This window comes from Ranitomeya variabilis, chromosome 7 (genome assembly GCF_051348905.1).
Source record: "Ranitomeya variabilis isolate aRanVar5 chromosome 7, aRanVar5.hap1, whole genome shotgun sequence".
In the NCBI taxonomy this organism is placed as follows: Eukaryota; Metazoa; Chordata; class Amphibia; order Anura; family Dendrobatidae; genus Ranitomeya; species Ranitomeya variabilis.
In genome coordinates this window covers 228,313,219-228,339,401 of record NC_135238.1, presented here as the reverse complement: position 1 = coordinate 228,339,401, position 26,183 = coordinate 228,313,219, and the positions used below count along the sequence as shown (strand labels likewise).

General features: G+C 42.7%; 1 protein-coding gene across 3 annotated transcripts in view; it reads left to right on the top strand.

Moving 5' to 3' along the window:
- Nucleotides 1-26,183, top strand: part of THSD7B (thrombospondin type 1 domain containing 7B) — a 453,156-nt gene that overhangs the window by 85,950 nt on the left and 341,023 nt on the right. For all 3 annotated transcript variants that reach the window (XM_077273034.1, XM_077273033.1, XM_077273032.1), the window contains exon 2: nt 9,058-9,230. In XM_077273034.1, coding sequence (XP_077129149.1) covers nt 9,089-9,230 — 142 coding nt within the window. In that variant the 5' untranslated portion in view covers nt 9,058-9,088. The remainder of the gene's footprint in view (nt 1-9,057; nt 9,231-26,183) is intronic.

Here is a 26,183-nt window from a genome sequence, read left to right as displayed (position 1 = left end):
TAAGAAAAAGAACTGGTGAGGAGTTTGTATGTCAAGTCTAACAAGAAGAACTGGTGAGGAGTTTGTATGTCAAGTCTAAGAAGAAGAACTGGTGAGGAGCTTGTATGTCAAGTCTAAGAAGAAGAACTGGTGAGGAGCTTGTATGTCAAGTCTAAGAAGAAGAACTGGTGAGGAGCTTGTATGTCAAGTCTAAGAAAAAGAACTGTTGAGGAGCTTGTATGTCAAGTCTAACAAGAAGAACTGGTGAGGAGTTTGTATGTCAAGTCTAAGAAGAAGAACTGGTGAGGAGCTTGTATGTCAAGTCTAAGAAGAAGAACTGGTGAGGAGCTTATATGTCAAGTCTAAGAAGGAGAACTGGTGAGGAGCTTGTATGACAAGTCTAAGAAGAGGAACTCGTGAGGAGCTTATATGTCAAGTCTAAGAAGAAGAACTGGTGAGGAGCTTGTATGTGAAGTCTAAGAAGGAGAACTGGTGAGGGGCTTGTATGTCAAGTCTAAGAAGGAGAACTGGTGAGGGGCTTGTATGTCAAGTCTAAGAAGAAGAACTGGTGAGGAGCTTGTATGTCAAGTCTAAGAAGAAGAACTGGTGAGGGGCTTGTATGTCAAGTCTAAGAAGAAGAACTGGTGAGGAGCTTGTATGTCAAGTCTAAGAAGAAGAACTGGTGAGGAGCTTATATGTCAAGTCTAAGAAGAAGAACTGGTGAGGAGCTTATATGTCAAGTCTAAGAAGAACTCGTGAGGAGCTTGTATGTCAAGTCTAAGGTCACGTTCACACGTTCAGTATTTGGTCCGTATTTTACATAAGTATTTGTAGCCAAAATCATGAGAGGAACAATCAGAGGAAAAGTATAATAGAAACACATCACCACTTCTTCATTTTTCATCCACTCCTGGTTTTGGCTTACAAACACTGATGTGAAATACTGACCGAATACTGAACATGTCAATGTGGCCTAAGAATGAGAACTGGTGAGGAGCTTTATTCTTGACTACATTCTAACCTCATCCTTTCAGTTTTTCCGCTTGGTGTCCAAACTCCGACTCCCAGACTTTGTGATCCAGCCTGTCTTTCGCCATTGTGTGTCTACACCTCAGTCCTATACTTCCAGCCCCATTTGTGGTCCTTCTTGTATCTACTCCTGTCTCTCGCAATTGCTGTAGCAGCCAGCTGTCAACTCCATGCAAGAGTAAAAGGATAAGATCCAGACCTCCTTCGGAATTTTTGCGTAGGGTTCAAACTCCAAGTCAGTAATATACTATTCCTTCTGCTAAAATGTCACTATGTATCCATATTGAGAGGATTCAGATCATCATCCTCATCAATATTTTCATATATTTGCTACAATTCAGGTACTACAAAGATTCTTAAATAGATGCTGATGTAAAACCAGTTCACATTGCGCCTACAGGAATTCATCCGTACAACAGATGCGGTAAAATCTCTTAATTATCATAATGCAACCATTGCTAAAAAAAAAACTTGTTCTTTTAGGGTACATGTGCATGACATCTATTTTTTTTTTTTTGGTGGGTACGCTCCGAAACCCATCTGAAAAAGCGCTAAAAGAGTAAATATTGTAATTTTTATTTCACAAATCCGTAGTACATGTGCAATGTGTAGGAGCACGTTCAGACTGACAAAACCCAAGAAAAAAAACAAAATGAGCAGATTCCCTGTAGTGCGTAAATATGTATATAGTAATAGTACAAGTAAATAACATAGGGGACTTACCGTACTTATCACTATTTTGATAAAAAAAGAAGCTATCCTATCGTGACAAGGTGAACCTAATCGGGACAATTTTTTTTTTTAATCAAAACAGTGTTAGCTAAGTCCCCTATGTTATTTCCATGTACTTTTACTATTTACTTATTACAGGGTATGTGCTCATTTTGGTTTTTTTTTCTTGGATTTTGTCTATGAAATAGCCGCAGTGTGAACGTGCTCTTACACATTGCGCATATACCAACTTGTGCTGCGGCTCATTTCTTTGGTTTTGCTTTAGTTTCTTGTACTTTCTACATACAGGAGTTTTGAGCTTGGCATTTTATCTATATAGCTTCCCACGGGCGGGTGTCTGGACAGTTGGGCCTCGGTCCTGTTCTGCCCTTGTACATAATGTGAGGTTTTAATACTAGCGATAGTACAGCACCGTCCTGACTGGGTAAACCTTGTCACAACAGGATGGATTTTACATTTTTTGAATAAAATAGTTTTAACTAAGCACCCTATGTTATTTACAAGTACTATAACTATTTACTTATTTATTTACTACAAGGTATGTGCTTATTTGTTTTTTTTCTTTCTTGTTTCTTTGTTTCATAAATCAATAATACATATAAAAATAAGCAACTTTGTAGTATGTCTTATCTGAGAAATCTGCTTGATTCTCCTCTTTCCACTCTCAATTCAAGGCCAAAATCTATAAAAGCTGTATTCATTAAAGACAGATTTTCCCATTACTGAGATGGGAGATGACAATTGGTGCTTATAAAGTTCTATGGAGGAGCGAGGGGCTAGAGGTGGACATCTTACAGGTAATAAACAAGTTACAGTGCAACTGTCATTTCAGGAGAACTTCCAGAAGGATGTCCGTCTCTGCCTCCAGCTCTTCTACCTCCTCTTCCATAGAATCTTATAAGCACCAACTGTCGTCTCCTATCTTATCAGGAGATTTCTCTTCACCGAATATAGATTTTACCCATGAATTGAGAAAGAAACATCAGTTCAAGAGAAGAAAGAAGCAGATCTCTCTAATAAGATACATTACAAAGTTTCTTATTTTTTATGTGTTCTATTGATTTAGGAAATAAAAGTTACTCTTGAAAAAGTTCTAAAAACGAATGAATATATGAACTGTGATATAAAACTGCTTGCTGCACATATGTTCGGTCTTTTTGAGCTTCTTTCAACCACTTCAGTCCAGCGGTTAGAAGTGACCCGACCATTCTTTAGGCGGCTTCTGCTTGGAAGTCGCTCACTATTGTGTACAGGAGATGCTGTTAAAGATGACATGGAGGACATCAAAGACATTTCAGGAAAAAGAACCCTCTCTCTCCAGTGTTTTCCTGATCCTGAAGTGTCTGTCTCTTTGCCTTAAAGGCGGCACGCTCACGTACTCTTACCTCATTCCACACGGCCAGACGTAGCATTGTTATCCCAAACTTAACTTTCTTAGGAACTTTGGGAAAGCTGTGTGCGGAGCCGTCGGCTTGTGATCCGTGATGTCTTCTTTGGAAATGCTGAATTGTTAATAGCGTAAAAATAAAAAATCGTAGGATTAGCATCTTTGCAGAAAAGCTGTAAAGTAGTAATAGAAATTTTCTCAAAGAGCGACGTGAATATCATTATGAAGAGCTGAAAACAAAAGGCGCTAAATGTATGAATTATTCATGAGGAGTGGAAGGATTGAACTTGGTTAATGCTCTTATATAGGTGCAGCAGTGATAGAATCGGAGCGGCTGATGTCTGATACATACTGTATCGATGGAGGAGAATGGTTGTGGAGGTTCTCAGCAATGGACATATGTGATATATAGATGAGACCATCTCATTTAAAGACACCGCAGTCATATACACTGAAGCCTGAAGTGTCTGATGACAGGGAGCACAGGATTGTATTCAATGGAACAGGAAATGAGGTCCCCATACACATTAGACTAATGTCAGCCGATCCCAACCATAGCGACAGCCGACGGTCTAGTTTTCATGGGGAGCACTGGCCACCGGTCGGGATACGTGTCCATCAAACATGTCTGATTTTGGACTGCCAGTCACATTGTTCACCCTGAAATAAGCCACCTCAGCGCTGAGTCTTCTCCACCGCATCGGCTCTGGGCCTCCTCCATCACCCCGGCGCTGAGTCTCCTACACCACCTCGATGCCGAGTCACGTCCACCACCACATCATTAAGTCTCTTCCATTATCTGGGCGCTGAGTCTCCTACAACACCACCACCACCTGAGTCTTCACCACCACGTCAGCCCTGAGTCTCCTCCACAACCTCGATGCTGAGTCTCCTCCACCACCTCGATGCCGAGTCACGTCCACCACCACATCATTGAGTCTCCTCCATTACCTGGGCGCTGAGTCACCTCCACCACCACCACCACGTCAGCCCTGAGTCTCCTCCACAACCTCGATGCTGAGTCTCCTCCACCACCTCGATGCCGAGTCACGTCCACCACCACATCATTGAGTCTCCTCCATTACCTGGGCGCTGAGTCACCTCCACCACCACCACCACCTGAGTCTTCACCACCACGTCAGCCCTGAGTCTCCTCCACAACCTCGATGCTGAGTCTCCTCCACCACTTCGATGCCGAGTCACGTCCACCACCACATCATTGAGTCTCCTCCATTACCTGGGAGCTGAGTCACCTCCACCACCACCACCACCTGAGTCTTCACCACCACGTCAGCCCTGAGTCTCCTCCACAACCTCGATGCTGAGTCTCCTCCACCACCTCGATGCCGAGTCACGTCCACCACCACATCATTGAGTCTCCTCCATTACCTGGGCGCTGAGTCACCTCCACCACCACCACCACCACCTGAGTCTTCACCACCACGTCAGCCCTGAGTCTCCTCCACAACCTCGATGCTGAGTCTCCTCCACCACTTCGATGCCGAGTCACGTCCACCACCACATCATTGAGTCTCCTCCATTACCTGGGCACGGAGCCTCCTCCATCACCTCGGCGCTGATTCTCCTCCATTAAATCCTCTTCACTTTCTGGGATCTTTGGTCCAGTGGGCGGTCCTGTCAATGATTGACATCTACCTCTCAATGCACACTTATGCAAATAAATCTGTCAATCACTGATAGGACCGCCCACTGGATAAAACATCCCAGAAAATAGAGGATTAAATGACTAACAGTCAGGTGATACTGAATCTTTTCTCACTAAATCTCAATCTACTCATCTCCCCCTGCACTATAACATATTGGATGGCATTTTCATGGTGACAGGTTCTCATTAAGTTATATATTAATTTTTACATGAAAATTATTTTTAATGACATTATCTAAGTTTACAATAATTAGAGATCTGGCAGTGCGGTGTCTTCTGAACATAACACAGCTCATGCCCACAACATTGCCCCATAGAATGAAGAGGGGAATGTAGCGGGTCTGCGCCTGTGAGACCACCGGCCATGTCTCCTCTATTGGACTGACTGGAGTAGCCGCCATCACATCAATCACACGGCAACTCCGCGATTCCTGTTCTGCTGAATCATTGGTAATTATTAACTTTGGATTCATCTGCCGCACTTTAACAAGGAGACGAGAGCAGTAAAATTTCATAGTCCGCTTATTTAAAGGGATATTCCCATCTTTTGTCCCAAACGTATTGGCGGATTGCTAGACGATCAGGATTTGATGGCAACACAACAATTTTGGGATTATTCTCACTCTCTGCACCAGTTTGCTGTAATGTAGATGGTGCGTTATCCTGACGAAGACAAATTAAATATACAGTATATTGTTATAATGTAGCAGAGACATCAAATTAAAACTCCAAATAGAGAAGCTAATAAAGATTACAGGCAGAGGAATCGGAGACAAATTGCATCAGATTGGATTTTATAAGGGGAGCACAGATGGAGCGCACAGAATGATTAAATACATAATTTATTTACTGCGTGCCGTAATTAAATTGCTGATTTGTTTATTTTGAGCTTAGACACATTAGTTGATCTTTTGTGGATTCACAAACTATTGACAGAAGGGATTCGCCCTTCTTGTACTCTGTGTCCGTCCTTGGGAAATACCAACAGCGTCGTAGACTGATCACACATAGAAGTCCTTAATAAAGAAGTATGCAGGAAGCTCCTTGTCTCCCCCTAGTGTTGACAGCGAGAATTTTAATATATCCACCTTTGGGGATAATGTTCTTTCATTATTTACCATATATATTTTATTATGTATTTTGGGATAAAAATCAATTTCGCAATTGGGTTTCATTGAATATTTTGCACCATTTACCTTCTATAGCGCCTTGTCACAATGTGTACTGCTGGCTATAGAATGGGTTAACTGAGAATCCATCAGTGAGCTCCTTCTGATGGTCTGATGGGAAGTTTGTAACTTACCATTTTTTTTTTTCTGAGCTCATCTCAGCTGATTTATTTCCCTGTGGTGGGGAAATACTGACAGCTTCATAGACTGATCATTACATAGACTGCAATAATAAAGCAGTATGCAATAAGCTCCTAAGCTCCCCCTAGTGATGACAGTGAGAATATTAATATATTCACCTTTGGGGATAATAATAATAATAAAAGAAAATTAATTATTATTTATATTTGTTGGGATAAAATACATTTTTGTCTTGGTTTTTCATTGAACATTTTGCAGCATTTACCTTATCTATAACCACTTGTATCATACTGTATATTGCTGGCTACAAAATGAGTTAACTGAGAATCCATCAGTGAGCTTGTTCTGCTGGTTTCATTGGGAGTTTGAAACAAACTCTTATCTGGGTTTTTTTCTTCTGAACTTATCTCAGCTGTTTGATGACCAAAGACCACGTCGCAGTTGAAGGTGCAAAAAAAGAAAGTGCCCATAAAAGTCAAGACGCTGCCAAATTTTTTATGAAACAGAATTGCAAAAATATAGATAGATAAAGAAAACACCGCAGCACTCTATAGGAGCCAAGATATATGCAAACACTGAATAACAATACAGCTTAGATTCAATGTTTTCAGTGTTTGCATATATCTTGGCTCCTATAGATGCTGCTGTGTAGTCTTTTTTATATAATGCAGCTATCGCAGCTGGCACCTGTTCACACCTAGGAGGTGCTGGTCAGATTTTTTCTTTATAGATAACAGATAGTTAGAAATTTTCTTCTTGTCAGGGTAGCGTGCTCCTAAAGATTGACAATTTGGGCCTGCAACATGGCTGGGGCACTGGTCCAAATTGTGCTCTCTCTGATTTAGCAAGCATAGCTTTACATCTGTGTTATCGGAGGAGCGCATGAAAACTGAAGCTGCAGTTTCAGAGCAGTGCTTGCAGGATCTAAAGCGGAGAGCTTGGAGACGTGTGCTCCTCTGGCTTGCAAGCGTGCATTCCTCGGACTTACAAATGTGGACTCCTTGGGCTTGAAAATCCAGCAGAAAAAAGGCAGAGATGTTTACCTGCCCAGGCCTCCAGACAAATGCACTAACAGGATGCACTGGACCCATTTAACACAGGTGCATTTTGGATAGCAGTGGGCAGCCCGCCTGATCGAATAGTATGGGCCTCACGGTCGTCACCAATAGGCTGTAAGGCTACGTTCACATTTGCGTTGTGCGCCGCAGCGTCGTCGCCGCAACAAAACGCATGCGTCGTGCGGCCCTATCTTTAACATTGGGGCCGCATGGCGCCGCATGTACATGCGTTGTCATGCGTTTTGGTGCGTCGTACGCCGCATGCGGCGTTAGGGCGCACCTGTCAGGGCGCGGCAAACGCAACATGTTGCATTTTTTTTGCGGCGCTGACTTTTAAAAAAACGCATGCGTCGTGTTTGCGTCGCTTTTGCGTCGTCGATGCGCCTTTTTTACCATTGATTTGTATTGACAACGCAGACGACGCAAGTACTTGCGTCGTGGTGCGTTGTACGACGCATGCGTTTTCCAATAAATATGCAAAACATTGTATAGATTTTGGGGGGCGCATGCGGCGCAAAACGCAGCGTTTTTTGTTCAAAACGCAACTGCGTTTTTGTTTGCGTTGTGCGTTGCGGCGCCGACGCTGCGGCGCACAACGCAAATGTGAACGTAGCCTAAGCCAGATGCCGTGCATCGCCTGAGTGTGAACAGTGCCGCATACAGACCTTGTTTGTGCAATAATATGCCAAACAACCACCCCTCCCTCCATGGATTGGCAGGCTGTGAGTGGTTGTCTCATCGGCATTTTTGCACCTGTGTTAAATGGGTCCACTGCACCCTGTTAGTGCATTTGTCTGGAGGCCTGGGCAGGTAAGCATCTCTGCCTTTTTTCTGCTGTTTTTTTCAATTTTTTTTTTTGAGATTTTCAAATTCTCTTTTTGCTGCTAGGTGGCTCCTTGGACATGCAAAACGTGTGCTCTAGATTTTAGTATAGTGCAGTGGTGGCCGGTAACCTAAGCAACGTAAACAAGAGAATTAAAAAAAAATCCCTCCTTTCTTGAGAAGAGGTATATTGCAAAGTTGCTTATTGTTACAAGCTAATAACAACCCTTTAAACTATCAGGACAGGATAAAGGCTTGTGTTGCTGATCTGTTTAGTCCTGAGAGTATTGTCTAGATTGGATACATTGTAGCCATCGGGAAGCAGCAATTTTGCAAATATTGGACATAAAAATAAGTAATTGCACAATGAGAAGCTATGTAACATTTTATTTCCGATGAAAATACAAAACCCCATGCAGAGCGATCGCCATCACCAGAGATTTATTCCAGATGTTTAACCAACGCTGATACATTGTAACAATCATCAATGTGATTGCGTCCAGGTCACCAGGGGTTTCAGAAACAAAGTAAAGATCTTCAAAACAAAGATTAATGTGAATTTTTTTTTATGGCAATCCCATTACATTTTCTTACTTTTGCAGACTTGAAGCTTAATGGAAGCTAAAGTCTCATAATCTGATTTGTGCAAATTCCGTTAAGAGGTGCATTTTGATGGCATAAAAGGGGTTAGGATTATAAATCCGTTGCATTCACCTCTTCTTGGCCTTCCCCAGTCCTGCTGTCGGTCCTCCGATCGTCCTCATCCTTCTTTCTTCTGTCTTATTCTGCCAGAAGGATCTGGCGCTGCTGTAATCCACTAGATCACGTGGTGCGCCATGTACGTTAATGATGTGCGTTGTGCCCCGTGTAATCGGGGGGGTGATCGGAGAATCATCAGCAGTGAGATAGGTGCTGTATGAAGAGGGACGAGGGCAGGGGAGTATTAAAAGGTTTTTTTTTGTTTGTTTGTTTGTTTTTTTTAAATCCCTTCCCTACAGATTTTTATCTGATGCAAAGAATATTTGGCAGAAATTGTTATAATTACATATTTTTTTTCTTATTTTTTATTTTTAGGAGCAGAAAGTAAGTGAAGAACGACAGCAGAATGTGCGTACGAAATGGAGCGGCTCCAGGCGCCTGCCCCAGACTGACCATGCACAAGTATCTGCTGCTCTTGGCGATGCTGTTGCCTCTTACAAAAGCCGATTTTACACTTCAGGAAATCAAACCGTTCACTTGGAAATCAGGTAACAACTTTTATGATGTGATATAAACAGCCGAGTTATATCTGACTCTCCCCGGGATCCTGCAGGCACGTGGACTGAGGCGGCTTAGGCACCCAGCTGGGGGTGTAATTATAGGGGGTGTAATTGTAGGGGTGCATTTAGTAGTTCCAGATTTTGCCTTTATCCCAAGAGCTTCAAATTTCCAACAAATTTTCCAAAACAAGCCTATCAGGAGCGCCGTCAGTTCCTCTTTAATTGAGTCGTATGAGTTCACCAAAAACTTTTATTTTTAGCCTAAAAAATGTCATCATTCCCTTAATAGGGCGCAAGCTGTAATTCCAGAAAGAGCCATCAACCTAGGGGGGCGCTGTTGCAGATCTTATATCTTTTTTTTTTATACCAGCGTTATAAAGAATCAGAAAAGCATTGATGCCTCCTGTCATAAACAGCGCCACATCTGTCCATGGGTTGAGTTTGGTATTGCAGCTAAGCTTCATTTACAGGGAGTCTGCCAGTGCCGGAGCTCAGTGCACCCTGGCCACACATTGAAGTACACCTTCCCAGCTGCTTGTTTTCCATCTATCTCCGACCGTCTCTGGCTCTATGAATACAGAGCTGTCAATCAAAATAGAGGGGAGGCGGACATAGAGGAACAACAACAAGGTGGGAAGGAGCAGGTAAATGTTTGGCCGCACCAAGGATGCTCTGAGCATCTGTGCTTGGTTTGAACAGTCATTCTGTGCTGACAATCGCTTTAAGTGAATTGGGCTGACTTGCAATACCACACTCGGCCTGTGATCAGTAGTGGCGCTGTTCCTGAACGAAACTCTGATCCTCTGTTTTTCTAATGCTAATCTATCCATAAACTAATCCCTTACAACCCAAATAATCGCTCTTACAAAGTATTGGATCTCTTTATGGACATCCAGTTGGCGTGCGGTATCTTACAGGCAATGCCTGCTGGGAAAAGTATGCAAATTGGCTCTCCAACAAAAAGGAAGACAGCAGGCTCTGCAGCGCCACCTATAGATAGGTGCCCTGTATGTCAGTGTCCGTCCCATTCCAGCACCTGCAGACAGCAGTGTTTCGGACTTCTCGCTCCTCATCAGTACACAGTAGGTTTCTCTGCGAGATCCCTGATAATCCCCGATCGGCTGCGCTTCTCCAGATCCGAATGCGATAGTCGAGTCCAGTTCGGGTTCGTGATTCGCGATCCGTACTCCCTATGTAAATCAGATCTGAAAAGCAAACATTAACTCTTTCCTGATAATATTAATCCATAAAGCTGATGAATCCCCAGAGAGGACGACACCCGCGTATTTTCAATCATCGCTTTCTTATTTTATATCCAACCTGACGGAGATTGATTGTGTGATTGCAAACTGCGGCTTCTTTATCTCAAACTTCCAACAATTGCTCAATTTTCGGTAAGCCCCCTCTTTTTTTTTTTTTTTTTTTTAAATTGAACTTAAAAAAAATAAAAGATATTGTTATATAGGATCTCAACAGCAGAAATGATTTATTGCAGCGGCAACCTGCACCATTACTGTTGCCAAAGGCTATGTGTTTAGCATTTATCAGCGAAGAAGAAGCATTGTGCATATAGCGGCCGCATGCAAATTGCGAACAGTCAAATACCATATATCATTTTCTGCAGCCCCATCCCCCACTCTTCGCCGCCCCCCATTTCTTCCCTGTCCGTACCATTATTTTATCTGCAGTGAAATGAAACTATGAATTTTCATACATTTCTGCGGCTCGTGTAGACAGCGCAGCGAGCTAGTTTGTACATCTGTCATAATCATACTGATAAATACGGCGGCCGCGGGATATAAAATACACCGGTCTTATATTCTGCCGTACGCCTTCTGTTCTCCGCTTATTATACCGCCAGAGTGGGAGCTTTGTCTATTAACATGCCCTACCAGTTTAATAATTTACTGCAGTTATCTCACTCCTGCGCCTCTGTCTTCTCCATCGGAAATTAATTAACCCTTTATCACAGTCATTTATTTAATTTTTTTTCCCTCTAAGTCAGGAAGTTTGAAAAAGTAAATAAATAAAAAGAAAACCGGTAAACACAGGAATAAATATTGCACAATTTAAAGCCAAATATTCTTGTTCGCAAAATGGTAAATATTGAAGCAAAGAGGACTTCTCAGGCGCTAGATTATAAATATACAGTTATGTGAAAAAGTTTGGGCACCCCTATTAATCTTAAGCTTAATGTTTTATAAAAATTGTTTTTTTTGCAACAGCTATTTCAGTTTCATATATCTAATAACTGTTGGACACAGTAATGTTTCTGCCTTGAAATGAGGTTTATTGTACTAACAGAAAATGTGCAATCTGCCTTCAAACTAAATTTGACAGGTGTATAAGTATGGGCACCCTTATCATTTTCTTGCTTTAAATACTCCTACCTACTTTTTACTGACTTACTAAAGCACTTTTTTTTTGTTTTGTAACCTCATTGAGCTTTGAACTTCATAGCCAGGTGTATGCAATCATGAGAAAAGCTACTTAAAGTGGCCACTTGCAAGTTGTTCTCCTGTTTGAATCTCCTCTGAAGAGTGGCATCATGGGCTCCTCAAAACAACTGTCAAATGATCTGAAAACAAAGATTATTCAACATAGTTGTTCAGGGGAAGGATACAAAAAGCTGTCTCAGAGATTTAACCTGTCAATTTCCACTGTGAGGAACATAGTAAGGAAATGGAAGAACACAGGTACAGTTCTTGTTAAGGCCAGAAGTGGCAGGCCAAGAAAAACATCAGAAAGGCAGAGAAGAAGAATGGTGAGATCAGTCAAGGACAATCCTCAGACCACCTCCAGAGAGCTGCAGCATCAACTTGCTGCAGATGGTGTCACTGTGCATCGGTCACTATACAACGCACTTTGCACAAGGAGAAGCTGTATGGGAGAGTGATGCGAAAGAAGCCGTTTCTGCAAGCACGCCACAAACAGAGTCGGCTGAGGTATGCAAAAGCACATTTGGAGAAACCAATTTCTTTTTGGAAGAAGGTCCTGTGGACTGATGAAACCAAGATTGAGTTGTTTGGTCATACAAAAAGGCGTTATGCATGGCGGCAAAAATACACAGCATTCCAAGAAAAACACTTGCTACCCACAGTAAAATTTGGTGGAGGTTTCATCATGCTTTGGGGCTGTGTGGCCAATGCCGGCACCGGGAATCTTGTTAAAGTTGAGGGACGCATGGATTCCTCTCAGTATCAGCAGATTCTTGACAATAATGTTCATGAATCAGTGACAAAGTTGAAGTTACGCAGGGGATGGATCTTTCAGCAAGACAATAATCCAAAACACCGCTCCAAATCTACTCAGGCATTCATGCAGAGGAACAATTACACTGTTCTGGAATGGCCATCCCAGTCCCCAGACCTGAATATCATTGAACATCTGTGGGATCATTTGAAGAGGGCTGTCCATGCTCGTCGACCATCAAACTTAACTGAACTGGAATTGTTTTGTAAAGAGGAATGGTCAAAAATACCTTCGTCCAGGATCCAGGAACTCATTAACCCCTTTCTGACATCTGACGTACTATCCCGTCGAGGTGGGGTGGGCCCGAATGACCACCGACGGGATAGTACGTCATATGCGATCGGCCGGGTGTCAGCTGCATATCGCAGCTGACATCCGGCACTATGTGCCAGGAGCGGTCACGGACCGCCCCCGGCACATTAAACCCCGGCACACCACGATCAAACATGATCGCGGTGTGCCGGCGGTACAGGGAAGCATCACGCAGGGAGGGGGCTCCCTGCGTGCTTCCTTGAGACCCCCGGAGCAACGCGATGTGATCGCGTTGCTGCGAGGGTCTCTTACCTCCTATCCCTGCAGGCCCCGGATCCAAAATGGCCGTGCGGCTGCATCCGGGTCCTGCAGGGATCACTTCCGGGTGCAGACCAGGCTCTGGTAAGCCTGCAGCACTGGAACTCAGATCGGTGATCTGACAGAGTGCTGTGCAAACTGTCAGATCAGCGATCTGTGATGTCCCCCCCTGGGACAAAGTAAAAAAGTATACAAAAAAAATTTCCACGTGTGTAAAAAAAAATAAAAAATTCCTAAATAAATAAATAAAAAAAAATTCCCATAAATACATTTCTTTATCTAAATAAAAAAAAATCAAACAATAAAAGTACACATATTTAGTATCGCCGCGTCCGTAACGACCCCACCTATAAAACTATATCACTAGTTAACCCCTTCAGTGAACACCGTAAAAAAAAAAAAAAAAAAGAGGCAAAAAACAACGCTTTATTCTCATACCGCCAAACAAAAAGTGGAATAACACGCGATAAAAAAGACGGATATAAATAACCATGGTACCGCTGAAAACGTCATCTTGTCCCACAAAAAACGAGCCGCCATACAGCATCATGAGCAAAAAATAAAATAAAAAAGTTATAGTCCTCAGAATAAAGCAATGCCAAAATAATATTTTTTTCTATAAAATAGTTTTTATCGTATAAAAGCGCCAAAACATAAAAAAATGATATAAATGAGATATCGCTGTAATCGTGCTGACCCGACGAATAAAACTGCTTTATCCATTTTACCAAACGCGGAACGGTATACACGCCTCCCCCAAAAGAAATTCATGAATAGCTGGTTTTTGGTCATTCTGCCTCACAAAAATCGGAATAAAAAGCGATCAAAAAATCTCCCGCGCCCGAACATGTTACCAGTAAAAACGTCAACTCGTCCCGCAAAAAACAAGACCTCACATGACTCTAAAAAATTATAGCTCTCAAAATGTGGTAATGCAAAAAATATTTTTTGCAATAAAAAGCGTCTTTCAGTGTGTGACAGCTGCCAATCATAAAAATCCGCTAAAAAACCCGCTATAAAAGTAAATCAAACCCCCCTTCATCACCCGCTTAGTTAGGGACAAATTAAAAAAATTTAAAAAATGTATTTATTTCCATTTTCCCGTTGGGGCTAGGGTTAAGGCTACATTTAGGGTTGGGGCTAAAGTTATGGTTAGGGTTGGGGCTAAAGTTAGGGTTAGGCCGGAGACACACTGGTGCGAGAGACGGCCGAGTCTCGCTGGTTAAAAGCAAGCTGTGGCACCTGCACTCCGGAGCAGAGCGTGCGGCTCCATAGCAATACATGGAGCTGCACGCTCAGCTCCGGAATGCAGGTGCCACAGCTTGCTTTTAACCAGCGAGACTCGGCCGTCTCTCGCACCAGTGTGTCTCCGGCCTTAGGGTTTGGATTACATTTACGGTTGGGAATAGGGTTGGGATTAGGGTTAGGGGTGTTTCTGGGTTAGAGGTGTGGTTAGGGTTACCGCTGGGATTAGGGTTAGGGGTGTGTTTGGATTAGGGTTTCAGTTATAATTGGGGTGTTTCCACTGTTTCGGCACATCAGGGGCTCTCCAAACGCGACATGGCGTCCGATCTCAATTCCAGCCAATTCTGCGTTGAAAAAGTAAAACAGTGCTCCTTCCCTTCCGAGCTCTCCCGTGTGCCCAAACAGGGGTTTACCCCAACATATGGGGTATCAGCGTACTCGGAACACATTGGAGAACAACGTTTGTGGTCCAATTTCTCCTGTTACCCCTGGGAAAATACAAAACTAGGGGCTAAAAAATAATTTTTGTGGAAAAAAAAAATTTTTTTTATTTGCATGGCTCTGCGTTATAAACTGTAGTGAAACACTTGGGGGTTCAAAGCTCTCACAACACATCTAGATGAGTTCCTTAGGGGGTCTAATTTCCAAAATGGTGTCACTTGTGGGGGGTTTCTACTGTTTAGGTACATTAGGGGCTCTGCAAGCGCAATGTGACGCCTGCAGACCATTCCATCTAAGTCTGCATTCCAAATGGCGCTCCTTCCCTTCCGAGCCCTTCCATGCGCCCAAACGGTGGTTGTCTTGAGTATCAGTGTACTCAAGACAAATTGGACAACAACTTTTGGGGTCCAGTTTCTCCTGTTACCCTTGGTAAAATAAAACAAATTGGAGCTGAAGTAAATTTTGTGTAAAAAAAAAAAAAAAAAAAAAAAAAAGTTCATTTTTATTTAAACATTCCAAAAATTCCTGTGAAATACCTGAAGGGTTAATAAAGTTCTTGAATGTGGTTTTGAGCACCTTGAGGGGTGCAGTTTTTAGAATGGTGTCACACTTGGTATTTTCTATCATATAGACCCCTCAAAATGACTTCAAATGAGATGTGGTCCCTAAAAAAAAAAAAAATGGTGTTGTAAAAATGAGAAATTGCTGGTCAACTTTTAACCCTTAACTCCCTAACAAAAAAAAATTTTGGTTCCAAAATTGTGCTGATGTGAAGTAGACATGTGGGAAATGTTACTTATTAAGTATTTTGTGTGACATATCACTGTGATTTAATTGCATAAAAATTCAAAGTTGGAAAATTGCGAAATTTTCAAAATTTTTGCCAAATTTCCATTTTTTTCACAAATAAACGCAGGTAATATCAAAGAAATTTTACCACTATCATGAAGTACAATATGTCACGAGAAAACAATGTCAGAATCACCAGTATCCATTGAAGCGTTCCAGAGTTATAACCTCATAAAGGGACAGTGGTCAGAATTGTAAAAATTGGCCCGGTCCATAACGTGCAAACCACCCTTGGGGGTAAAGGGGTTAAAAGCTACAGGAAGCGACTAGAGGCTGTTATTTTTGCAAAAGGAGGATCTACTAAATATTAATGTCACTTTTCTGGTGAGCTGCCCATACTTATGCACCTGTCAAATGTTGTTTGAATGCAGATTGCACATTTTCTGTTAGTACAATAAACCTAATTTCAAGGCAGAAACATTACTGTGTCCAACAGTTATTAGATATATGAAACTGAAATAGCCGTTGCCAAAAAAAACAATTTTTATAAAACACTAAGCTTAAGATTAATAGGGGTGCCCAAACTTTTTCATATAAGATTAATAGGGGTGCCCAAACTTTTTCATATAACTGTATCTAGTGGGGGAAATAAGTATTTGATTCTTTGCTGATTTTGTAAGTTTGACCACTGACAAAGACATGAACAGTCTATAATTTTAAGGGTAGGTTAATTTTAACATTGAGAGATAGAATATCAAAAATAAAATCCAGAAAATCACATTGTATACATTGTATACATTTGCGTTTTGCAATGAGAAATAAGTATTTGATCCCTCTTCAAACAAGACTTAATACTTGGTGGCAAAACCCTTGTTGGCAAGCACCGCAGTCAGACGTTTCTTGTAGTTGATGATGAGGTTTGCGCACAAGTCAGGAGGACTTTTGGTCCACTCCTCTTTGCAGATCATCTCTAAATCAGTAAGATTGCGAGGGATCAAATACTTATTTCCCCCACTGTATATAGAACGTCTCTGTAGTTGCATCTCAAAGTGATTTAAATTATTTGCGTTTGTGTTTTTATAATAAATATGTAGAGAACAGTATCAGGCACTTTGGAAAGTTTTATTTCGGATTTCAGCTCTCTAGGACTCATGTGCTGAATTTGCGGTATATTGATGAAGTGGTTGGTTTGTAAATTTACCTTTTCTACTGTATTTTTTGGCAAATATGTTAATAACAGTAGGTCTTAGAGAGCTGAAACCCAATGTAAAACCATCCAAAGTGCTTGATTTACTTATGAACCAAATTTCAGGTAGATAGGTCCATTTGTTTGGCTGTAAATGAATATTTAATGTCATTCATTTTTGAGGGGGCAAATATTTCAAGAATGGTAGGTCCTAGAGAGCCGTAAGCAGTTTAAAACCTTTGGGAGAGCCTGATTTATCTGTATGCCAAATTTAGTTCAGCTTGGTCTTGTCGCTTCGCCGTAAATTAATGTTTGTTTTCATATTCCATTTTTTTTTTTTTTTTTGTTGAATGTCTTTTGTTGATCGCTAAGCCTTATAGAGCTGAAGCCAGGTCTGAAACCTTCAGAAGAGCTTGATTTACCCGTCAACCAAATTTGGTGCAGATTGGTCCAGTCATTTGGATAAAGAACAGACATCAGACAACAGAAATTCATTTTTATATATAGAGAGAGATATAGGATATTATTATTATGCTTTGCTTATATAGCACTACCTTATTCCGCAGCACTTTACACACATTATCATCACTGTCCCCATCGGGGCTCACAATCTACACTATCTATGCCCAGGAGGAGACATGAGAGCTGCATACACTTTTATCTGTGTCTGTAGTGTTAAGGCCCCCATACACATTAGTCTGATGTTGGGTGAACCCCGCCCGTCCCCGATATCGATGGATTTGGACGACATCCCAATGTGTACGGGGGCGCCGGCCGACTGATCCTTAGGAGAGATGTTGATCACACGTCCAGTTTTGGACTGCCAATCGCATTGTTCTCCCAGAGATAAGCAACCGGCCAACGTTTTAGCCAGTGGCTTTCTCATAGAGGACGCAGGAACACTTGGCAGAACGAGTGCTCATGTGTATGGGAGAGACAGTTGAGAGAACGGTCAGCCAAATGATCGGCTAAAGCATCCCGTCGATACTGGGAAATCTGGGTGCTTTTAATGTGTAAGGGGGAGTTTACTATCCTGCTTTATCAAGACCTCCATAAGTACGACAGAGCTGTCATGAAATCCCTATCTATATAATCGTCTAAGGGGTACTTCCGTCTGTTTGTCTGTCTGTAACGGAAATCCCGCATCGCTGATTCGTCGCGGCCTGCCGGCCGATCAGCAATGGGCTTAGTCCGGCCTCTGCAGCATCAATAGTAAAAAGATATAATGTTAAAAATAATTAAAAAAATTAAAAAAAAATTGTGCTATTCTCACCTTCCGCCGTCCACCGATGCGCGCGATGCTGCCGCCAGCTTCCGTTCCCAGTGATGCATTGCAAAATTACCCAGATGACTTAGCGGTCTCACGAGACCGCTAAGTCATCTGGGTAATTTCGCAATGCATCACTAGGAACGGAAGCTGGTGGCAGCATCGGGACAGCTTCGTTGGATGCCGGAGGGTGAGTATATAACTATTTTTTATTTTATTTTTTTAACAGGGATATGGTGCCCACACTGCTATATACTATGTGGGCTGTGTTTTATATACTATGTGGGCTGTGTTTTATATACTATGTGGGCTGTGTTTTATATACTATGTGGGCTGTGTTTTATATACTATGTGGGCTGTGTTTTATATACTATGTGGGCTGTGTTTTATATACTATGTGGGCTGTGTTTTATATACTATGTGGGCTGTGTGTTATATACTATGTGGGCTGTGTTTTATATACTATGTGGGCTGTGTGTTATATACTATGTGGGCTGTGTGTTATATACTATGTGGGCTGTGTTTTATATACTATGTGGGCTGTGTTATATACTGCCTGGCTGCTGTGCCCATGCACCTTCAGTAACCGGCTAATACTTCTGAGGTGTAAGAAGGAAAAATATAGGAAATCGTTTGTGCCAATTGCTATGGGAATGTACAACAATAACATTGGGGTTAAATCATCAAGGTGAATGTCTACTTTATTTCTCTACATTTCAGTTCACTCGTTGTGTATGTCCTATTCTAATGTATAATGTTCTTCTGTCAACTCCACTGTCATGTCAATTAAGTAATTCATTTATGATTTTTATGATTTAAGTTGTGCTGCTGTGATACCATAATTTCCCAAGGGATCAATAAAGTGTATCGTATTGTATATACTGCATGGGCAGTGTTATATACTATGTGGCTGTGCTAAGCGATACATACATACATACATACATACATACATTCATTCATTCATTCATTCATTCATTCATTCATTCATTCATATTCTAGAATACCCGATGCGTTAGAATCGGACCACCATCTGGTTTTATAATAATGAGAACTCAGCTTATTCAGCCCCTGTCTACACAGCAAAGGCAAAAAAAATGCAAATTGCACACCAGTAAATAGACAATCTTGGCCTACCATGCATATGCCTCAGTGGCCTTAAATCTGGAATATTTGAAGATATTTCTGAAATGAAAAACAAAAACAACTAGCAAAAAAATTCAACAAAAGTGTAAAAAAAAAATTATTATTATACGGTTTTGCTTCCTCATGAAATATTTCTTTTACCAGTGTTTCATTGTTTTATCTATGTTAATAAAAACTGATTTTGATTCTTAAACCATTTCATCTGAAATTTATTAAAATGCAATTTTAAAAAAAATGGAGCGGTGCAGAACTGATTACTTAGAAACAATGAGGCAGGGTTTTGCACCTTTTTTTTTTGCAAAATTGATTGTATATTTTGTCATACAATATTTTAGCACAAAAAAGTTTTGTAAACTTTTTGCCACTTTTGAAAAGTTGGTGGACAAAAGGTGAAACAGCTTTAGACAAAAGTTTTCTATTTTTGCCGTCAATCTCTAGCAACTGTAGTGAATTTTGTCACCAAAAGACCTTGTCATTGTCACGCTCACGCCCTGACTGATGGGCGTGAGCCAAGGGGGTTTGTGACCCCACTGTGCCACGAACCAAACTACCCTGGAAGGGGCGTGACTATGACAGCTGCCTTGGTCTTCGCTGGAGCCTCTGATGGTGAGGTCAGACTTGTGCGGCAGGCAGCTGCCAGGTGCTACTCCAGGGTGGTGTCTGGCTGTGGCTGCTGATCCCACTTGGAGAACAGGAACACTAGGACAGGTGCGGGCATCAGGCAGGACTGGCAGAAGAGCACGGCTGAAACTCAGACGAGTAGGCTGGCATGTACTGCAGAGATACTAGGCTGGCATGTACTGCAGAGACACTAGGCTGGCATGTACTGCAGAGACACTAGGCTGGCATGTACTGCAGAGACACTAGGCTGGCAGGTACTGCAGAGACACAGGGCTGGCAGGTACTGCAGAGACACAGGGCTGGCAGGTACTGCAGAGACACAGGGCTGGCAGGTACTGCAGAGACACAGGGCAGGCAGGTACTGCAGAGACACAGGGCAGGCAGGTACTGCAGAGACACAGGGCAGGCAGGTACTGCAGAGACACAGGGCAGGCAGGTACTGCAGAGACACAGGGCTGGCAGGTACTGCAGAGACACAGGGCTGGCAGGTACTGCAGAGACACAGGGCTGGCAGGTACTGCAGAGACACAGGGCTGGCAGGTACGGCAGAGACACAGGGCAGGCTGGTGTGGTTTATGAAGGAACAGGTTGGGACCTGTTCACACAGGAGGACAGGAGGTGCAGGTAAGGAAACAGGCCGAAAGAAAAGGAGTATGAAGGAACAGGTTGGGACCTGTTCACACAGGAAGAGAACCACAAGGCTGCGGATAGGAGCGGTAGAGCAGCAAGAGAAAGAGCAGAAACTAGGCAGAGCGGAACCGCAAGGAATGCGGAGAGGAGCTGCAGTTAGATTTCTGCAGAAGCTGAGCAGAGCAGAACTGCAAGGAATGCGGAGGGGAGCTGCAGCAAGGGATTTCTGCAACAGCAGGAGCAGAGTAGAACGGAGCAGAACCGCAGGAGTACAGAGCAGAGGCAAAGCTGCAGAGAGACAAGGGTAGAACCACAAAGTGCAGAGCCAAGAGCAGAGTAAAGGCACAGAGTGCAAAGCCAAGAGCCTAGAGCAGAGTGAAGGCACAGAATGCAGAGCCTAGAGCAGAGTGAAGGCACAGAATGCAGAGCCTAGAGCAGAGTGAAGGCACAGAATGCAGAGCCTAGAGCAGAGTGAAGGCACAGAATGCAGAGCCTAGAGCAGAGTGAAGGCACAGAATGCAGAGCCTAGAGCAGAGTGAAGGCACAGAATGCAGAGCCAAGAGCCTAGAGCAGAGTGAAGGCACAGAATGCAGAGCCTAGAGCAAAGCAAAGGCACAGAGTGCAGAGCAAAGTCACAGGTTGCAGAGTAAGAAGCAAAGCAAGGTCGCAGAGTGCGGAGCCGAGAGCAGAGAGGCACTGCAGGGAAAGAAACCACAAACAAGGAGACAGAGATTGGACAAAGTTCAGACAAGGTAATGGAACAAGACAAGGTATAAAGGCCCCGTCTCACATAGCGAGATCGCTAGCGAGATCGCTGCTGAGTCACAAGTTTTGTGACGCAACAGCGACCTCCATAGCGATCTCGCTATGTGTGACACGTACCAGCGATCAGGCCCCTGCTGCGAGATCGCTGGTCGTGTCGGAATGGCCTGGACCGTTTTTTGGTCGTTGAGGCCCCGCTGACATCGCTGAATCGGTGTGTGTGACACCGATCCAGCGATGTCTTCACTGGTAACCAGGGTAAACATCGGGTTACTAAGCGCAGGGCCGCGCTTAGTAACCCGATGTTTACCCTGGTTACCAGCGTAAATGTAAAAAAAAAAAAACAATACATACTCGCCTTCTGATGTCCGTCAGGTCCCTTGCCGTCTGCTTCCTGCTCTCACTGACTGCCGGCCGTACAGTGAGAAGTGAGAGCACAGCAGTGACGTCACCGCTGCGCTCTGCTCTCACTGTACGGCGGCTCAGTCAGAGCAGGAAGCAGACGGCAAGGGACCTGGACACCGAAAGGCGAGTATGTATTGTTTTTTTTTTTTTGGTAACCAGGGTAAACATCGGGTTACTAAGCGCGGCCCTGCGCTTAGTAACCCGATGTTTACCCTGGTTACCCGGGTGCTGCAGGGGGACTTCGGCATCGTTGAAGACAGTTTCAACGATGCCGAAGTTGTTCCCCTGATCGTTGGTCACTGGAGAGAGCTGTCTGTGTGACAGCTCCCCAGCGACCACACAGCGACTTACCAACGATCACGGCCAGGTCGTATCGCTGGTCGTGATCGTTGGTAAATCGCTTAGTGAGACGGGGCCTTAAGAACAAAAACACAAGGACCAGAATATACAGCCTCCTGGAGGGCAGACAAACAAGATACAAGGCAAAGCAAGGAACAGCCTTCAGAGAAGGCAAGACACAGAGCAAGGCCTGGCAGCTCAGAAGCAAAGCACAAACTGAATTAACACATTGCACAGGCCCAGTCCACAGGGTGGAGCTTCACTAAATACTGGAGGCCTCTTGGTAATTGGTCAGGAACAGATTAGACAGGTACACCTGATTCCTATAAGAACCAGAGAGTTCAGGCACCGCCCCCCTATACACACAGCCGGGAAGCATGCAGAGAGCAGAGACACAGAATATGGAGCTGGCAAGAAACAAAAACCACAACATGACCTGGAGCAGTGGGTAAGATAGTGTGAGAGATGAGAGGCCATGCCGTGATGCCAGCAGAGTTGTTAGTCATTGTAATTCTGGGACTGAACATCCTTGTAGTGGATATCAGTGGGTGGAGGAGGAGATTATTACAGCGAGAATTCTCAGCTGGACCATTATCTGCATCGTGATTAACAGTGGAGAGAAATCAGTTCATTACTATGAGCGTTCAACATTTGGGTTTCGCTAAGTGTTTTCTTTTGATAATGTAATGAACGCAATTTACAGCTATGGAAAAGTCTCTGGTGGATCACTATTGACTTTCTGATAGTTCGCAGTCTCTTGGGGCATTCTATTAATCTTTCATTACCAGCCCACAATGGGTAATTGGAAAGTCTTAGCTTGAAATAAAACTTCTGTAAATTTCAAGATCAGCTTAGGTCATAGGAAGAGTCACGGGTGTAAAGGTGTAGATTGCGTAGGAATCTTAAGGCTTGGACAATCCACCGAATTTGTAATTACCCAGACTGAAACGGGTGTGGGTGTTCTCACTTCTGACACTCTTACATTAGTTTTCTTGATAGAAATCATTAAATGTAAGTGCTCAATCAATTTTGGATCCTAAGAAGATTCATTGTTATAGAAATTTAGGTTGTTGAAAATCATACAATGTGATTTTCTAGTTTTCATTTTTAGATTCTGTCTCTCACAGTTGAAATGTAACAGCGATAAAAATTAGACCTCTCCATTTTTTTGTAGGTGGGAAAAGTTGCTAAATTGGCAGTGTATCAAATACTTATTTTCCCCACTGTACATTATAGTCTAAAGTATGTAGTAATCCAAAACGTGGTTAAAGAGTAGCTAAACTTTTATTTTTTACGTTTGTTAAAGTTTTGTAATATAATTACCTTATTTTGCTTCCTTCTAAAAAAACTAAGTTCATGCTCCTTTAGAACATGCTTTCAACTGCTGCACAACAAGGTAATATAATATATTTCGAGAATCAGCGTACGGGAATTTCCCTGTCTGAGCCTCTCTGTTTCACCACCCCCTTTACTCAGTTTGGAAAACTCTCAAACTATGATTGTTTGAATTCAGTGTATGGATCTTATTGAGCAGCAGTTGAAAGGAGTTTCTAAACTATATAACTCACAAAGGTCTCTCAGCGTCAAGTAAACTTTTTTTTTTTGCTATTTCATTAACCTTCAGGCATTGTAAAATTAAGAATTTTTGTAATATAGTTAATTACCCTTTTTTGGTTTTTTTTTTTTTCTCCCCCCAAAATAATGCTGCAGTGATCTTTTAGATGCTGCTTTCAGCTGCTGCTCAGTAAAATTTATATATTGCATTTAAACAAGAGCTAGGAATTCCCCTATTTGAGCCTATCTACTCCCCCACCCTTATATTCCGACAGGGGAATTAACATACACAACCTGAATATAGTGTACAGATCATGTTGAGCAGAAGATCAAAGCAGCTTTTAAAGGAATATGAAATGGGCACTATAATGGCACTGCACCATAGTTTGGGAGAAGAAAGCAAAATAAGGTAATGAAGTATGTTACAAAAATAGATCATTTCGTAAATGCAAAGTTATGGAGGATAATTAAATAAAATATAGTAAGTCAGTAGCCTACTGTATATAAGCTGTTTAAAATGAATGGTGACCCATGAACACTTTTTTGCTATCTCTATATTTTCAAAATTCAGTGCTGATTTTTTAATATATCGTAATAGGGGTCTAAATTCAGTTTTTGGGTTTTTTTATAAGAATTCTTCAGTCTCTGGTCTAGACACAGCAGTAGTTTATATGATTCTGGCGCACACACCCACCACTAGGGGGAGTTTAAGAAAATATCAGTATGTAGTAAACTGTTGTGCTCCCCCTTGTGGTGGCTGCAGGCGGTAAGAATGTTTATGCAGAAGGATTATAGCTCTGAATGTGAAATATAATGCTCCTACCTAAATAAAGGAAATGGGTGAACACCAAGATCTGACCATGTAACAACAAATTGTGAAAAAGTGAATGTTCACTTTTAAGTTTTAAAGTTGCAATTAACTTCTTGCTCATTTTGGACCATAATGACCAATCTAAGATGACAAAGCCAATAATGATCCATTAACTTCATGCAAAAATGACTTTCAAAGAGTTTGTCCAAGTTTGAACGTTTTCACCTATCCACGGATGATGGATAGCTTTTTGATCATTTGGGGTCCACTCACTGGGATCTTCACCGATCCAGGGAACGAGGTTTTGAAGAGCCCTGTCTGTATGAAGCAGGGGGCAAACTTGTGCACCTCTTCCACTCCATTCATTTGCAGTGGAAGTGCTGGAGATGGCCAAGTACAGTGCTCGGCGTTTCCCTATGATCAGCTCCAGGGAGTCACCACCAATGCTGGAGGAGCCTCAGAGGTGATGGAGAAGAGAAAGATCATGAAGGCATTGGATAATTGTAGGAAGAGCACATAGGGCCATGGGATGAGGACCATAATTACCATAACCTTCCCTTGTGGCTACTGATAGTCATCTTTAAAGGGGAACTCGATAGTTGTGTTAACCCCCAACTGCTGATTATGAAAAGCGTATATTTGGTTCTGATTAGAGTTCATGTGAATCAATTTGTAGGATCCGGTCCGTCGGTAATTTTGTGTCCATTGGACAAGAGCCCAGAGGATCGCCTCTTACCTTTTGTCATCTGCAGCTTTTCCTGTGATTAACTGGCCTGGCGCAATGTCACATGTGCATTACGCCACAACGATGACTGTTATGTTGGGCTGGTGGTTAGGAGCACTAGAAATGACCAGATGAGCAAACTAGCAATACAGGACAAGCTCTGGGAAGTGGGAACTCTGCTGACCGCAACCCCTAATCCTATCAAACAACAACTAGAAATAGCCGTGGAGCGTTCCTGACTCTGCCTAGACGCCTCTTCACAGCCTAAGAGAACTGAACCAGTACTAGGACATTGACAGCTGGCATCAAGTAACGATCTGAGTGGAGTTAAATAGAGCAGCCAGCCAAGACCTGAACGAGATCAGCTGGAGAAGAAATCTCAGAACCAGCAGCTCCACTCACAGCCACCAGAGGGAGTCCATGAACAGAACTCGCCGAAGTACCATTCATAACCACAAGAGGGAGCTCGAGAACAGAATTCACAACAGATGACATTGCGTCAGGCCAGCAAACCAAAGGAAGACCCATGGATGACGGGAGGTAATAGGTGGTTCTCAGGGATCCCGTCCTACGACCACAGATTACTGACGTTTCCGATGGCCGAATCCAGCGAATTGTGATGCTTCATGGATTTTGTCATCGGGCACCGGAGTTAGTGGCATCCAACTGGTGTGTAAGCCCCAAGCTTCTTCAATATGGAAGGTTTTGAACAATTTGACAAATCCTTTGAATCTTTTTGGATTGCTTGTACCTGGGAAATGAATTTTGAGCTACATGATAGGAAGCAGAAACACAAAAGCTTTGAGAGTGTGATGGAGGCTTCTCATGATGATGGGATGGCGCAGAATAATTGAGCCCATGCTTCATCATCCTGGGTAGGACGAACAGGGAATATTAAGGTATGAAGCCTCTGTTAGACGTGTCAGGATACGCTCTGCTCTCCAGAAATGTTCACAGCAGCCGAGCGGCCTCTGATTTTGTATGCTGCAGCTCATTTGTCAATGACCCAGCAATTTTATAGGCAGCCAAATTTCTCTATTAGAGCGTACGGCTACAATTCATTCATCCCTTCGCACTCGGCTCCATGCTGGTAAAGTGTTGGGGCCCAGAACGGGTCTTAATTAACATCAGTCAGACAATTTATCACTGCTCAGATCCCTGTCCTGGTCCATTAGGCCCCGAGATGTGTGACTGGCAAATGT